Source organism: Pinus tabuliformis, chromosome 7 (assembly GCF_031772625.1).
Source record: "Pinus tabuliformis cultivar Carrire ecotype Pingquan chromosome 7, CPIR1, whole genome shotgun sequence".
NCBI classification, from domain to species: domain Eukaryota; kingdom Viridiplantae; phylum Streptophyta; class Pinopsida; order Pinales; family Pinaceae; genus Pinus; species Pinus tabuliformis.
In genome coordinates this window covers 471,602,999-471,620,087 of record NC_142293.1, presented here as the reverse complement: position 1 = coordinate 471,620,087, position 17,089 = coordinate 471,602,999, and the positions used below count along the sequence as shown (strand labels likewise).

Genomic DNA, 17,089 nt, shown 5'->3' with positions numbered 1-17,089 from the left:
CCCTGTTATTCAATCTCACCATCTCTCAGTGCTAGTTATGTTTATGCTGCTTCTAGAATTATTTAATCCAGTAAACAAGAAGGTTTTTGCACTGCAACATCCTTGTTGTATGAAGCCCAATATATATGTGCATTTATAAATGGTAATGGTAACCAAGAGCTCTGTTGGCACTTTTTCATGTGGGTACTGAAGTAGATATACTGATAAGGCACTTTGTTGATATTGTTAGTAAATTATTTGTTTGCAGTCATGGAAGCCATAGGGGCACTAAACAAGAATAACAATACCCTCTGGCTGGAAATGGGTGAAACAGTTGGGTGGCAGGGACTTAGAGCTCTTTTTGGAGGGCAGTTCTTTCGACATGCACTTGCAATTGGGCTTAATTTGCTCTTTCTTGTTTCTGTCATCCTTGAACTGTGTTGGACAAGGTGTAAATTTCGCACACCTCGGCCACCTACACCTCCTGTTTCATTTAACAGCTTTTCGAGTAAGTTTAAACTGGGGATTATGCAAAAGCTGGCTTTAGGTGGTTGCATTTTTCTGTGTATATGCTATGGCGTTCTTGGGATATGGAGCCCTGTGTATTGGTGGCTGAAGGAGAGGCCTGAAGGTTTTGAAAATGTGGGCGAGTATATTGTCCAGGCTCTGACTTGGGTTACAATGTCAGCTTATGTTCATCGCTCCTTCAGAAAAGAAGGTAAACAGAAGTTTCCACTTTTATTGCAGTTGTGGTGGAGTCTATCATTGAAGTAGATATACTGATAAGGCACTTTGTTGATATTGTTAGTAAATTATTTGTGTGCAGTCATGGAAGTCATAGGGGCACTAAACAAGAATAACAATACCCTCTGGCTGGAAATGGGTGAAACAGTTGGGTGGCAGGGACTTAGAGCTCTTTTTGGAGGGCAGTTCTTTCGACATGCACTTGCAATTGGGCTTAATTTGCTCTTTCTTGTTTCTGTCATCCTTGAACTGTGTTGGACAAGGTGTAAATTTCGCACACCTCGGCTTCCTACACCTCCTGTTCCATTTAACAGCTTTTCGAGTAAGTTTAAACTGGGGATTATGCAAAAGCTGGCTTTAGGTGGTTGCATTTTTCTGTGTATATGCTATAGCGTTCTTGGGATATGGAGCCCTGTGTATTGGTGGCTGAAGGAGAGGCCTGAAGGTTTTGAAAATGTGGGCGAGTATATTGTCCAGGCTCTGACTTGGGTTACAATGTCAGCTTATGTTCATCGCTCCTTCAGAAAAGAAGGTAAACAGAAGTTTCCACTTTTATTGCAGTTGTGGTGGAGTCTATCATTCATTCTGCAGGCTTTCTTCATCGTCCTCGACATTCAACGGTTGACAAAAATATGTTTACGCATCAGCTATCACAACATCTGTTTCCTCTGTTTGACCAATATTTATCATTGTTGCAATTTTTGGTACGTGTATGCTTCTAGGAGTGCCTTTGACAGCAGGGAGAATTCTTTCTGCACTCGCAACCTATGGGACACTTCAGGGAGCTATGGGCATGCTTCCTGGCTTAATCCCTCAGATTGCTCAAACTAAAGTGTCAATGGATCGCATTGTGGCCTTTCTGCAGGAGGAAGAGCTGCAACACGATGGGGTAGAAAAGGTATCAAAGGAGTCAACAGACTTCGCGATTCAAATCCAAGGAGGGATATTTTCTTGGAATCCCGATTCCTCTAGTCCAACTATAAGAGGTTTAGATGTCCAACTAGAGAGAGGCATGAGGGTTGCAGTATGTGGAACTGTTGGTTCAGGAAAATCAAGCCTTTTATCCTGCATATTAGGTGAAATACCAAAAATATCAGGCTCTGTTAGCTTAAGTGGTACCAAAGCATATGTCCCTCGGTCTCCTTGGATACAAAGTGGGAAAATTTAAGACCCTATTCTCTTTGGAAAGCAGATGGATACTATTAGATACAATAGTGTACTTGATGCTTGTGCATTGAAAAAAGAGCTTGAACTTTTTCCTTATGGGGACGAGACAGACATTGGAGAAAGAGGGTTAAATTTGAGTGGTGGACAAAAACAGAGAATACAGATTGCCCGTGCTTTATATCAACATGTAGACATTTATATTTTTGATGACCCTTTTAGTGCTGTGGATGCACATACCGGAAAACATATTTTCCAAGTATGTTTCTCTTATCCTTTACATACTGTGGGTTTGCTGAATTAATTAGTTTTAATGTTTTGATGGAATGATGAAGCTCTACAGTAGCACTCTGCAATTCATTGTTCAGTCTGGATAATATACATTGCTGGTTGTGTCGCTGCAAATTCATGTCCATAAACATCTAAGAAATTGGACTTGCTTGTTATAGGAATGCATACTTGGTATTCTGGGTTCAAAGACTCTAGTCTATGTAACTCATCAAGTGGAGTTTTGACAGAAAGGAACAATAGAAATAGCGGAGAGTGATTGCAACCGGATGGCTGACCAGATGTTTTCTTCCCTGTAGACCGGATGCAGTAGTAAAAATAATTAAACATATAGATAGTCATGCTTCTTATCGTTTCCTTGACTCACTTTCCACTTCCTTTTCTATCTTCTACTATTTTTTATGATATAGCTATCATAACTTGATATAACTATCATAACTTTACACTAGCAATTTAACAGATGTTGTAAAGAAAACGCTATAAGACATAATTAGTGAAGAATAATCACATGTAAAAGATGTCTGAAATTTGCATCCTTTCCCAATCTAGATTTGCATCACAACTTGTATGGAAGAGTCGAAGAACCGAGGTACATAACAAATATGTTAAAAATATATAGAAGAATTATTATTATTACAAATATGGAATTTAATTGTCTGAGTTAACCCTGCTGCAAATACACAGTTGAATTGTTCAATATGAGATTTGTTGTGCTTAAATCTAAGGTACACACTCAAATGACAAGATTTTTATGAAAATTTTTAAACAAAACAGTGTAACTAGATCATTGTATAGTTATTTATTTTTAAGTAATTAGTTAATTAATTATGACTATTAAAATATGTTCAGAATAAAATATGAAAACATTGTTTAGATGATTTTATAATTGTTTTTAATTAATCAATTAATTAGAACTAATAAGTAATTAGGACTAATAAAATTTGTTTCAGAATAAAATAAGAAAATATTATTCCCATTTAATAATGAATTTCTTGTAACATTATTGAGTTGATCGATAAAGGGGAAAATCAAATCAAGCAATCAATTTCTTTCATACATACTTGGATTGAGAGAAAAATAAAACAAAGAAAATCAACACAAATCGAGAATCGATAAAAGGAGAACGTTAGTTCTGTGAGATGTTGGAAATAATATATTCCAGTGATGCAGGAAAGATGAAATTTCCTATCTATAAACCAAAAACATAGTTTAATGGAGGGCGTTGAACTTAGCTACCAAATAAAGAGGAATGTTGTTGTTAATGGTATAACTGTAGCAAAATTCAAATGCATTGAAAGCTGCGAAAGGAAAATATGTAAGGAAATCATAGAATAGGTAACTTGTTTAATTTTTTATGAAAATGTGTAACAGAAAGAGGATTTACTTCACACAATGAACAGAAAGAAATTTGCGAGAAGAAGAAGGGAATATGCTGCCCGAAATTACCAATCTTCACACAATAGAATCACCATTCTTCACTGAATGAAGCAAGAAATTTATTCTTTTGTGTTATACTAGTTGTTGTGCCAGAAGTGGTGTAGAGTCCTCCTCACAGACCATTCTAGAACCTCTCTTGAAAGACAATCCCCAAAAATGTGGAAACACTAACGCAATCTCTAGTTATGCAACAACCAACCTTCTCAGTCGGCTGTCATTTTCTTGGATGAGTCCTTTGCTTGCTGTTGGTCATAAAAGCCCTTTGCAGAGGCGGACAGGACAGGCCAATTATACCCTAAATTCAGAGCTCAGCTAGAGGCCAAAGGTGATACAGGCTTATTAGCAAAAGCCTTACTCCTATCTTTTCGGAAGGAAGTACTTTTGACTGCATTCTTAGCAGCACTGGAGACTTGTGCATCATATGTAGGTCCATGTTTTATAAATGCCTTGGTTCAGTTTCTAGGTGGAATGAAACAGTTTGAAAGTCAAGGCTATGTGCTAGCTTGTGCTTTTTTTGTGGCAAAGGTATTAGAGTCTTTGTCACAGCGACAAGGGTTTTTCAAACAACATCAGTTAACTTTACGGGTTACAGCAGCATTGACAGCTATTATATACAGGAAGGGCTTGTTGCTTTCCAGTGAGTCAAGACAGAAGCATACAAGCGGAGAGATTATCAACTACACGAGTGTAGATGTTCAAAATGTTTCATGTTTCTGTTACTATATGCATAGTATTTGGATTTTCCCTCTTCAATTTGTTCTGGCCTTCATTATTCTATATCAGACGTTGGGCTTGGCAGCATTTTCAGGGTTGGCAGCCTCATTTGCAGTTATGTTGCCAAATTTCCCACTTGCAAAATTGCAAGCAAAATTTCAGGAGAGAATAATGGAACAAAAAGACAAAAGGATGAAGGCCACATCGGAGACATTAAAAATTATGAGGATCTTAAAATTGCAGGCTTGGGAGACAAGATTTCTTTGGAAACTAGAAATTTTGAGGCAGGCAGAATATAGTTGGCTACAAAAATATGTTTACGCATCAGCTATCACAACATCTGTTTCCTCTGTTGGACCAATATTTATCATTGTTGCAACTTTTGGTACGTGTATGCTTATAGGAGTGCCTTTGACAGCAGGGAGAATTATTTCTGCACTCGCAACCTATGGGACACTTCAGGGAGCTATGGGCATGCTTCCTGGCTTAATCCCTCAGATTGCTCAAACTAAAGTGTCAATAGATCGCATTGTGGCCTTTCTCCCTCAGATTGCTCAAACTAAAGTGTCAATAGATCGCATTGTGGCCTTTCTGCAGGAGGAAGAGCTGCAACACGATGGGGTAGAAAAGGTATCAAAGGAGTCAACAGACTTCGCGATTCAAATCCAAGGAGGGATATTTTCTTGGAATCCCGATTCCTCTAGTCCAACTATAAGAGGTTTAGATGTCCAACTAGAGAGAGGCATGAGGGTTGCAGTATGTGGAACTGTTGGTTCAGGAAAATCAAGCCTTTTATCCTGCATATTAGGTGAAATACCAAAAATATCAGGCTCTGTTAGCTTAAGTGGTACCAAAGCATATGTCCCTCAGTCTCCTTGGATACAAAGTGGGAAAATTAAAGACGCTATTCTCTTTGGAAAGCAGATGGATACTATTAGATACAATAGTGTACTTGATGCTTGTGCATTGAAAAAAGAGCTTGAACTTTTTCCTTATGGGGACGAGACAGACATTGGAGAAAGAGGGTTAAATTTGAGTGGTGGACAAAAAAAAAGAATACAGATTGCCCGTGCTTTATATCAACATGTAGACATTTATATTTTTGATGACCCTTTTAGTGCTGTGGATGCACATACCGGAAAACATATTTTCCAAGTATGTTTCTCTTATCCTTTACATACTGTAGGTTTGCTGAATTAATTAGTTTTAATGTTTTGATGGAATGATGAAGCTCTACAGTAGCACTCTGCAATTCATTGTTCAGTCTGGATAATATACATTGCTGGTTGTGCCGCTGCAAATTCATGTCCATAAACATCTAAGAAATTGGACTTGCTTGTTATAGGAATGCATACTTGGTATTCTGGGTTCAAAGACTCTAGTCTATGTAACTCATCAAGTGGAGTTTTTACCCTCTGCTGACATCATTCTGGTAGGTTTGAATTTCTTTCATCCTGCTCTAGTGATATTAAAACTTTCAATGTAATTGGTAAAGGGACAGTGGGCTTATTGATCATTTATTGAGAGGAGGAGATAAGTGATCCATATTTTGTTGATGTAAATGATATTCTTCACAGGTAATGCGAGATGGTGAAATTACTCAGGTTGGCAGATATGATGACATCTTACAATCAGGCATAGATTTTGTGGAATTAGTTGGTGCACATCAGAAAGCTTTGAAAGCTATTTCCGCTATGGAGAAATCTGAAGTGTACACATCAGAGAGATTTGTTGAAATCTCATGTCCTGGCAATACAGCTGTAGCGAAAAATGTTACTGCCAGTGACACACTGGAGCAGTGCGGTGTTCAGAACTCAATAGATGTAGAGGAAGAGGTTGAACCAGAAAACCACAAAGAAAGATTGGATAAAGAGAATAAAAATTCACAGCTTGTACAAGAATAAGAAAGAGAGAGAGGCAGGGTAAGCATGTCGGTACCAGTGTTGCACACATCGCGATCGGGATTTAATCGGCGCCGGGAAAAAAGCGGAAAAAATCGTTAAAATCGGGAAAAAATCGGAAAAAAGCGGGAAAAAATCGTTTGGCACAAAAATATTCATTTTTTTTCAATTTTTTTAATATCTAAACCATCTACAACATAAAATAAATACATTGACACATAAATATGATAAAAAAACTAATATATAAGATGTTTAATATCATTTCTAGCGCTAAAATCACACATAACATTGAATCATGTCCTGAATAGTAAGTCCCAACTCAGCCTCAAAATATCAACAAAAAATATGATAATGTATCTCATCATGTCATAATGTCATATACAATAAAATGAAAGTCTAATCCTATTGATTTCCTCTGCCCCTCTTGCGAGAAAATGCCACAGCTTTCCCTTTCCCTCTAGATGTAGATGCTGGTGCCCGTGCAGGTGGAAATGGCAGTGGAGTCTGATGTGATCTAGACGTTGAAGAACTAGAAGTAGGAGCTATAGGAGGTAGACCACGTCCTCTACTGGTGGCAGGGGTAGCCCGGGCAGGTGGTGTCACCTGGAAACATTACAATCTCCCAATCCTGAAATCCTGAAAAACTGATAAGTCTGCTGGATTTTAAATGAAATCTAAAATTCTACTTTCTCCATATGAAATCCAATGAGGCTGGAACCACTCTCAAACATCCTGAGTCATTTCATGGTAATGTTAAAAATTTAAGTAAAAGGATGAAAATGAAGATTAAGGAGAATGTCACTTTTACTTTAAGAATTTAACATTACCATGAATAGCATATCCATACTAGGGCCTAGACTTGATCATTAAGCTACCCCACTCAAAAATTATTTGTTTCTTTCAAAAAACATTGCATGAAAAAACCCAAAAAAAGTTATAAAACTATGCTGTCCTGATCCCCCACGATTTTTTCGTTAAAAATCGCGCTTTTTTCGAAAAAATTGCGATTTTTTGAAAAAAGCGCGATTTTTTCAGTAAAAATCGGCAAAAAAAAAGTAGGCGATTTTTTCGTATAAAAATCGCGATTTGATCGGCAAGATGAAAAAATCGCGATTTTCCGATAAAATCGCGATTTTATCGCGATTTTAACAACACTGGTCGGTACACTGGTCTTACATTACTGCTGCATACAATGGTACTTTGATACCTCTAATACTACTGGCCCAAATAATAAGTCAGCTACTTCAAATATGTAGTAACCTCTGGATGACATCGGAAGCCTCTACAAAAGAAAATGAGAGTTCCCCTATGAGAAAGTCCCTTTTCATTCTGGTTTATGTTGCTTTGCCATTAAGCAGCTCCTTGTGCGTTCTTGTGAGGTCTATGCTTCTTTCATTGGTTGGACTTAAAACTGCTAATCAGCTTTTTAGCACTCTGCACAGGTGTATATTTTGTGCACCAATGTCCTTCTTTGATGCAACTCCATCTGGGCGAATACTGAATCGGGTCAGTTGACATTTATTGTTTTAATAGGCTAATACCTTTCCTGAGAGAGGAGGAAATCATTTGATTCTAGTGGATCAGTAACAAGCTCTCTGTTTCTTGGCAGGCATCAACTGATCAGAGTGCAGTGGACACATTGATTCCTTCTCAACTAGGAGAATTGGCTTTTGCATTTATACAACTTTTGGGGATCATTGCAGTCATGTCTCATATTGCTTGGCAGGTCTTCATTGTGTTTATACCAGTGGGTGCAAGTTGTATATGGTATCAAGTATTCTCTGTATTTCTCAATAATAATAAATACGAGCTTGCAAATTTTAATTTTCTCAGAGGAACATAAATTGGCGATAAGAGAGTTTGATTTCTACTTCAATGTTTGTTGTAGGTAGATCCCATAATCTGATTGAAAAGGATGTTATCAAATAGATTAAGTTCCATCAGGATTCTATCATGACAACAGTTTATCTGTATTTCTTTGTTTCCATGCTTTTGGGTTTTTATAGTAATAAGAGAATTCTTGTAACTCCTCTGACCTTCCTTGCATGCAGCAATACTACATAACATCAGCTAGGGAACTGGCTCGGCTGGCATCAGTTTGTAGAGCTCCAATCGTACAACATTTTGGAGAATCAATCTCTGGAGCAGCCACCATTAGAAGTTTTGACCAGGAATTTTGATTCATGGAACGAAATCTCGAGTTGATTGATATATATATATATATATGAGACCTAGTCTCCACAATGTTGGAGCCAATGAGTGGCTTGGCATTCGGATGGATTTTCTGTCAAATCTTGTGTTTGCATTATTTTTGGTGTTATTAGCCCAAGTAGGTACAGAAGCACTATCTTGGCTTACAATTATTTTTCCTAAACTGATCTCAGCAGACTAGACATATTCTTTATAATGAAATATGAAAGTAAACGAAATGGCACCTTAACAGGCACTGCAGGGTTGGCAGTAACATATAGTCTAAGTCTGAACATGGTACAAGCCTGGATAATATGGTGCCTTTGTTATGTGAAGACCAACATGTTGTCAGCGGAGAGAATAATGCAGTATTCACGAATTCCCAGTGAGTCACCAGTGATTATAGAGAATTGTAGACCAAACTCCAACTGGCCATCTAGAGGAACGATAGATCTAACTGATTTGCAGGTCAGAACTCAATACAAATAGACTCTTTTTCACGCATTCAATGCTAGTAATTTGCATGTCAGTTCATCTATAAATTTGATCCATACAATCAGGTGCGTTATGGACCACATCTTCTGCTTGTCTTGAAAGGCCTTACAAGCACTTTCCCTGGAGGCACGAAGGTGGGAGTTGTGGGGCGGACAGGAAGTGGAAAATCTACTCTTATTCAATCCATTTTTCGCATTGTGGAACCAACAACGGGCAGAATTGTCATTGATGGAGTCGACATCTCATCCATAGGCCTCCATGACCTAAGATCCAAATTAAGCATTATTCCCCAAGAACCAACAATGTTTGAAGGCACTATAAGAAATAATTTGGATCCTCTCGAAGATTGCTTGGATGATGAGATTTGGGAGGTTAGTTCTGCTTCATATTCTATAAGCATTAGCATCAATTTTAGCGCCAATTATTCTTGCCTTGAAGAATATAGATATTTCCCTGTGGATCTTGCTATAAGTTTATTGTTTATGAATCTACTTCAATTTTGCTTGTCCTTTCAGGCTTTGGACAAGTGCCAACTTGGTGAGATTGTACGAGCAAAAGAAAAGAAACTTGATTCCTCAGGTCTATGTGCCTTTATCACATTCAATGGAAGTCCTGAAGGAGAAAAATAAAACCTTTTACAGTAGCTATTTCTGCTATTTGCTTTCCATCTTAGTGCTCATGTTTTGTTTATTTTTTGGTGTCCTTGAGACCTACCTGGTCTGTAGGACCCCTTTTTTTTAGAATGAAAATTGAGAATCGAATTTAATGGAATGATCTCTTGTACAGTGTCTGAGAATGGAGGAAACTGGAGTGTGGGTCAATGCCAGCTTGTCTGTCTTGTACAGTGTCTGAGAATGGAGGAAACTAGAGTGTGGGTCAATGCCAGCTTGTCTGTGTTGTACAGTGTCTGAGAATGGAGGAAACTAGAGTGTGGGTCAATGCTAGCTTGTCTGTTTGGGACGGGCACTACTAAAACAAAGTCAGATACTGGTCCTTGCCGAGGCAACTGCCTCAGTTGACACTGCAACTGATGGGTTTATTCATCAAATAATTCGCCACCAATTTTCTACCTGCACAGTCATTACTATAGCACATCAGATTCCATCTGTTATTGAGAGTGATATGGTTCTCCTATTAAAGGATGGTATAACATTTTTTAGTTGTTTATTTTCTAGTGTTTTGTTACAGTTACTATTTTTTTGGACACATTTCATTTTTTACTTACTTTGTATTTGTTTTGAATCAGGACAAATTGCTGAGTATGACACTCCATCCAAACTACTCAGCAACAAATTTTCTGCATTTGCAAAACTTGTTTCAGAGTACTCCATCCAATAGATATCTTAACTAGAGCTTTGGACATTGGTCATATTGGGTTTACAATAGAATGGAGAAAAATCTTCATTTCCCTAAAACTCAAGCTGGATAAATGTACAATATAGAGATACAATATAGTAGACTATGAGCTACCATGTAAGCTCATTATTTTCTGATAATATTCTATATTTAAGTCCTTAAGAAGAGTTCAATAACTCCTATCAGTGACTTTCACTGACTTTGACAGTTATGATTTTTCACTTGTTATATACAAATGGAGTTTACCCTTTTTCCTGTGTAACTTTTATCACTTCAACAAGGTAATCAAGGTAATATTGGAGAACTCCAGACAACTTGGATTTGTACAGGCAGTGTAGTTGGATGTAAGGTGCCTCTAACTAATTTGTCTTTTTTTTTCCTGCTTTGATTCTATTATTTTGAGTTTCACATCTGCATTTTTTTGTTTCTATTTTAGTTCTGACCTCTATATGTAGTAATACTATGCCAATTCACATCAACATTTTATTCTCATTTCTACCAAACAAGCTATGATATACTTGTCAAGGTTCATAGGTCTTGTTATTTACAGGTCTTAATAATAAGTGATGGCTAATTGTTAATGTGTTTTTTTTCCTTCATGCAATGAACCAACTCAATTTTATTCACAATATTTTGCAGTTATAAACTTTTAAAGTTACCTAATATTTCAATGAGTAAGAATTTGAGAATTCTACTATCTAACCATCAAATATGCCCAAAAGAGGGAAAAAAATATAAGAAAAAATGAGAGATGTACAAAATAGACATAGGCTTTTTGTTCTTTAAAAGCAATTTATTTTTTATTTAATTATTTTTTCAATATATATATATATATATATATATATATATTTGTAATCTTTTCTTTTGAATAATGATGAAAATATTGGTTTGAGTGGTTGTTTTAACTAATATTCAGTTTAACAAGTTTTGTTTTGTTTTGTTTGTTTGTTTGTTTTTTTTTTTTTTTTTTTTAATTTAAAATTTTCAATATAAAAAAGATATTCTACATCAACTTCAAAAAATCTTCTAATTCACCTAGTTGAGGTAAATTTTCATTTTTATCAGAGTTAAAACTTCACTTTAGCTATGGGAGGAACTTGCACACATTTTTTTTGGCACAAAAATTAAATATGTTCTTTTAAAAAGTTTCATACTCCATTAAATGTTTTAAATTCACTATGATAAAAGTTCAACACTGACTCACAAAAGTATAAAGTGTCTTTTTTAAATGAAAAGTATAAATTGTCTTGTTTAAATGAAAAGTTGTGTCTTGTTTAAAAGAAAAGTTTAGAATGCACGTGATTGATTATAAGAGTGGCTCTCAAATTAAAATTGAAACTTTGAAAACAATTCCATGAAAGTACAGGGAGTTATCTCCTTTGTATGAAAGTATAGGGAGTTATCTCCTTAGTTTAATGTTCTTTCCATGCCAATTAAAATGTAATGAGGGATCATTCCAAACTTTCTATAGAATTCATACTATGCTTTCTCCCCCATTTAAAACTTTCTCATCATTACTAAGGGTTTAGGTTTTAGTGGAGTGAAATTTGGAACTTAAGACCATTGAAAGATCGAAAGTGTTAAAATTGGCAACTAGGGCCAAATTCCACCTTGGGACAATTCATTTGATGGAGATGATGATTGCATTAAATTTCACTTTATGAGAGAGACCAAAATTGATATAAAAATCATCGCATTTGGACAAGCAGAAGTGTGAGATTTTGAATTTATGCCCACACATGTGCAAATTGTTCAGGTTGGCCACATCATCATGGAGGCTCATGAAGCCCAATGGACATGACTCTTCACCCGTGACCTCTCAACTCATTTGGCATCATCATCAACACTCGTATTCTTCTCTCTCCTACTCCCATTGGTTTGTACAACTATTGGGCTCTCTTTTCTCTCACACGTGTGGCACAAGTCAAGAACTGGATTTTAAGACACCTGAAGAAGTTTTCACTGGTAAGAAACCTGATGTTTCTCATTTTAGAATATATGGATGTCTTGTGTATTTTCATGTGTATAAAGAGAAAAGAAACAAGTTGGAAGCATCTGGGAAGAAAGGTATATTTGTGGGCTATAGTGAGAATTCAAAGGCATATAGAATCTATGTGCTTGGACAAAGAGATGTGGAAGTTAGCCATGATGTCACCTTCGATGAAGATATTGCCCTTGGGAAGACCCAAGATCTCCCCACTCCAAGGAAGGACAATAATGATGATGTTGTGGAAAAATAGGATGAACCTCCTTCAGATGAACCTATGCCTGATGTTGAAGGCCCAATGGATCCCATTGATCCACCACCTAGTGATACCTATACCTCAAGGAAAATATCTTTCTAGCTCAAAAATACTCTCGAAGATGCTGAAAGACATATCGCTCCAAGAGGGAAATTCTGTGAAAGTAAGAAGCCAAATAGGTATCAAGGGTACTTAGTTGCTATGAGTATTATTGTTCAATATGAGCTATCCGATATATTATTTCTCTCGTTGTCTCTCAAGGATGGATCCTACACCAAATGGAGGTTAGGATTGACTTCTTACATGGCTTGCTTAAAGAGGAAGTCTACGTAGAACAACTTAAGGGGTTTGAAGTACAAGATCGAAGGACACACTTGTGCAGACAGAATGTTGAATTCAAAATCAATCCACATATTGTGCTCCAAACATCATTCAATTACCCTCAAAATAGTGTAGGTTAACCACACAGAAATAACCCTGAATTTGTGTGAATAAGAAACTTCCTCAAGGTCAAAATGTAGGTGATACGTATCTGCAAAAGAAAAAAGACTGGATTCCTTTCAGGTAGGTGTCTTTCTAGGTAGAAAAAAGATTGGATTCCTTTGTTGAACTGACTTGGCCATCACCACCTAAGTCATTTTGGGCATTTTTGGCCTTCTTTTTATTATTGTATGTATCAGTAGCATTGATGTTGTTTGCTTTATCCTTGAAAGATTGCCAAAAAGAATGCAGCTACACTGGTAATGAACCTTTGACCCTGCGAACAACAAGATGACCATAAGGACCATGGCCATCAAAAAACCCCACAGAAGATTAAATCATCTGAAACAAAATCCTGTGAATGATAACAAAAGAATAATCAGAATATGAACTTTTTATTTCCAAATTAGGACAGAGCAAAATTTTGCTAAAAAATTGGATATCATTTGAACTAAAAAAGGAAAGGATAACTCTGAACATGAAAATGTCAAAACATTTCATTTATGAACTCTTGAGAAAAGAAAATTCACAGCATAAATGCCAATGTCCAAGAGTTGCATAGTAGTCCTTGCTCCATTCATTACTAAGGGCTAGGATCCATGTCGTACTAAATAGTGCATGCACATTGTTGTTAGGGCATACATGTAGATTGCATATGTTACATTCGACATTCTAAATAAGTACCCTCTTACATGAGGAACAGAGTGCTGTTTATTTTATGTTCAAAACCACCACCAAATAAGAGTAACTAATTCAAATATAAGCTACCAAACCAGTTTCAAATTTCTTGCAGCAGCTAACTACATAAAATTATACATATAAAAAGCTTACCATACAAGTACTTATCCAGAATATGAACCACGCGATGACTGGTTATTTATAATAAATGCATGAAGCAGACCCTGAGCTGAATGGGTTTGCTCTGGAGTACCAAATATTCAATCACTTCATATGATTGTGGTCTCACTTCAAGTAAGTTAACTTTTTCACCTGATATTTGTAGAAGGTAAATAAGATCTTGTTGATGAATATACTCATGAGAAGAGCTCTGAGACGATGCAGATACAATAAAGGATTGGCCAAATCAAATCAGAAACCAAGAAGATGGTTTGAACAAATGGACAACCAAGTGGCCTGTGCACATATTTAGAACTCACAATGTCTGCCACCATTGAACATTCTCTCTTGTCAATAATCCTAACAGGGAAATTTGAGCAACACCCTTCCCTGAATTTGCGATAGGAGGTGCAATGGCATGCTCAGTTATGACAACTTCAACTGTTGTTTTAGTAACAAGCCCACCAATTGATCTGATACACACAATGAGTGAAAATGAGTCAATCTTACCAAACACTAATAAGGATAACTTGAAACTACAACCCGAAAACTAATTAAAGAGATATTGATCTTATCCATACATTCCAGATCCTTTTGGCCCCCCTTGTTTTCTTGCTTTCTCTTCATACTCGGGTAGATTCCTTAATGATGTCAAATTTGATTGAACTGTGCAACAATAAGATAATTGTTGGGAATACTTTCTGTAACCTAATTGTTGGCCATGTATGTATCAATGCTGTTAGACAGTAAAAAACAGAGTTTCCTTAATGATGTCAAATTTGATTGAACTGTGCAAATTCAATTGCTTGCCAGTGTTAAATACTTACAAATGGAAAAAAATATAGGTATAGTGAAAATGATGAGCACATTTTTATCACATAATTTGCGACCTAAAACCAGAGAACCATGTTTAAAATTTAAAAGTGATAGATTGTGAAGGAAATAAATAAAACATAATCCCGATTATAACAAATTAGCTGTAAATTTTTGTCCGTGGAAGATTTATTTGCATAATGAAAAAGGCAATATGGGAGATTCCAATCACGTTCCAAGGCATTTTTTAAAATGTGGATGTGACAAAAGGTTGTTGTGGAAGGTGTTGTTTGTATATGAGAAATTTCTTGATCATTGTATATAACCCTAATGTTGATAGATATGTCTACTAAGTGGTTCTTCAATTTATGCCTTACGGCGTTTCCTTTGCAACATCTGGTGCAAATGCTAGTATATATATTTTTGGTGAGCAATGGAGTGTATGTAGTTTTGGTTAACAATGGAGTGGGAGGTGGATGAAATCTGGACAGAAGACGCAGGATGAAAGGTGGGAGGCGGGCACAAGTGGCACCGCTTGGATAGAAGCATCGACCATTTTCCTTTATTTTTTGGGTGGGTATATGCATGTTGCTTCCTTTTTCTGTGTGTGGGTATGCCTGTGTTTTTGTGTTGTACGGCATCGTTATTGTTGGGGTTATCCGTGGATTGTGTGTGAAATAAACGCCTGTGAGTGAAACCCAGAGAGAGCGCAGAGCAAAGAGGAAAAAGTTCTTCAGTAAGAGAAGAGATGGAAAGATCCTAGGCCGACGTATTTCTCGGCCGTTCCATCGCTGAACCAAACTGGCCAAGACATTCGCTAAGCGTGAAACAGAGGCTAAGCGACCCGAGGTATAAGTGTAAGCGGGTTCTTAGGACCACTATAGGCGGAAGAAAAGTCCATAGCAATAGGCTCTAGCTCTACGGAGCTGTGTTTAGCCGGAGCTAAATCAAAGAAGTCCGCTAAGTTTGATACTCAGGTTTGGGTTGAACTGGCACCACGTTTGGTGGGTAGATTGCCCAAGAATAAGAACCGGAAGAGAAGGGAAGAAGGGAGGCGCCCTCACGCGGCTTATGCTTCAATGTTTGAAAGAATACGACGGCGAAACACTTGCTCGCATAAGGACTCGAATTATAATGGTAGGCAGCTGGACCCGACGTACTCACCCGTCTAATCCTTCCTGTCCATCCTGGCATAAGGTAAGGGAGTGTGGTTGGGCATAACTACGTTGGGTGAAGGCAATAAGGGAAGGGTAAGGGAAAAAGTCCCTATAAGAGAAGGCATATGGCAGATGAAGTAAGTGACATTTCTAGGTCTACCGTTCGATCGCTGAACCAAACTGGCCAAGGCAATCTCCATTTCTCTTCTGGTTGGATGGATGAGGTGAGGTGAGGGAGATCTGGCTCTATTGGTTTAATTTGATTTGATTTCTCAACATCAAAAGTTCTCTCGTTTTTCAGTTTTGTTTTAATGTGTTTTAATAGCCTTGCAGACTTTCTGGGTTAATGGTGCTTAAGCATGTGTGTGAGAGAAATCAACGTTTGTGAGTGAGAGCCAGAGACAGCCAGAGCAGAGAGGAAAAAGTTTTTGCAGAAGAGCAGAGAGGAGAAGATCCCGAGACAGAGTTACTTTTGGGTTGTTCGATCGCTGAACTGAACAGGCCCAGACAATCTACATTCCTCTTCTGGTTGGATGGAAGGGGTGAGGGTGATTTGGGTCTATTTGTTGAAATTTAATTTGATTTCTTAATATCAATAGCAGCTGCGATACCCAATTATTTGCAGAGTTTCTAGGTTAAGGGTGTTTTCTTGTTTATTTATTTTAAATTTGATTTGATTTCTTAATATCAATAGCAGTTGCCATACCTAATTATTTGCAGAGTTTCTAGGTTAAGTGTGTTTTCTTGTTTATTTATTTTATGATGGTGCTTTATTGGTTTATTTCTTTTTGCTATCAGATTATTTGCTAACATACAGAGACCGTGCAACCGGCAGAGTGAGCGTCACGGCTATGGAGCAATATCCCTAAGGTAACCTGCAGTTCCTTCTTCTTGCTTGTATTGTTACAGTTCATAACATTTATGGTATAAATTTGTTTTGTAGATTAAAAAATTTATAATTAAAAATACAGAAGCTATTCTGACTTTGTTGCTAAGTTGGGTTGATAATTAGGTTAGTGTCCAAAATCAATTATCATGAAACATAATCTCAAGACTCCGAGCAAACAAACATTTCGGTGTGTTCCATTTTGGGTGTTTTTACAATCGTCAAATTCTAGTTGATTCACGTGAATTGGAACTGGGTTTACGAACATTATATGTAAGACGGGACGGGAGCAGGGTTTGCGAGAGTTATACTTTCACACTTAGTCAGACTCCCCCAGAAGTCATTTCCTCTCTTAAACTATGGAATCTGAAAGAGAAAACTAAAGCGTAAAGCCAGAACATAGAA

At 37.0% G+C, this 17,089-nt stretch overlaps 1 protein-coding gene and 1 long non-coding RNA gene across 2 annotated transcripts; both read left to right on the top strand.

The window, feature by feature from the left end:
• The first annotated feature begins 249 nt into the window (after positions 1–249).
• On the top strand, positions 250–10,602 carry LOC149247994 (putative ABC transporter C family member 15). The gene is given in 17 exon segments (XM_089446800.1): positions 250–697; positions 806–1,543; positions 1,800–1,825; positions 1,916–2,146; positions 3,731–3,878; positions 3,881–5,481; positions 5,672–5,758; positions 5,904–6,254; positions 7,383–7,733; positions 7,837–8,001; positions 8,279–8,443; positions 8,446–8,560; positions 8,671–8,885; positions 8,978–9,283; positions 9,428–9,491; positions 9,817–10,056; positions 10,159–10,602. Coding segments are annotated over 17 exon segments (5,343 nt in total). The 3' UTR covers positions 10,251–10,602.
• A 5,177-nt stretch (positions 10,603–15,779) lies between these two features.
• Positions 15,780–16,670, top strand: LOC149247993 (uncharacterized). Its single transcript, XR_016266643.1, has 3 exons — positions 15,780–16,027; positions 16,132–16,340; positions 16,597–16,670. It is a non-coding gene; the product is annotated as an uncharacterized LOC149247993 (long non-coding RNA).
• The last annotated feature ends 419 nt before the right edge of the window (positions 16,671–17,089 follow it).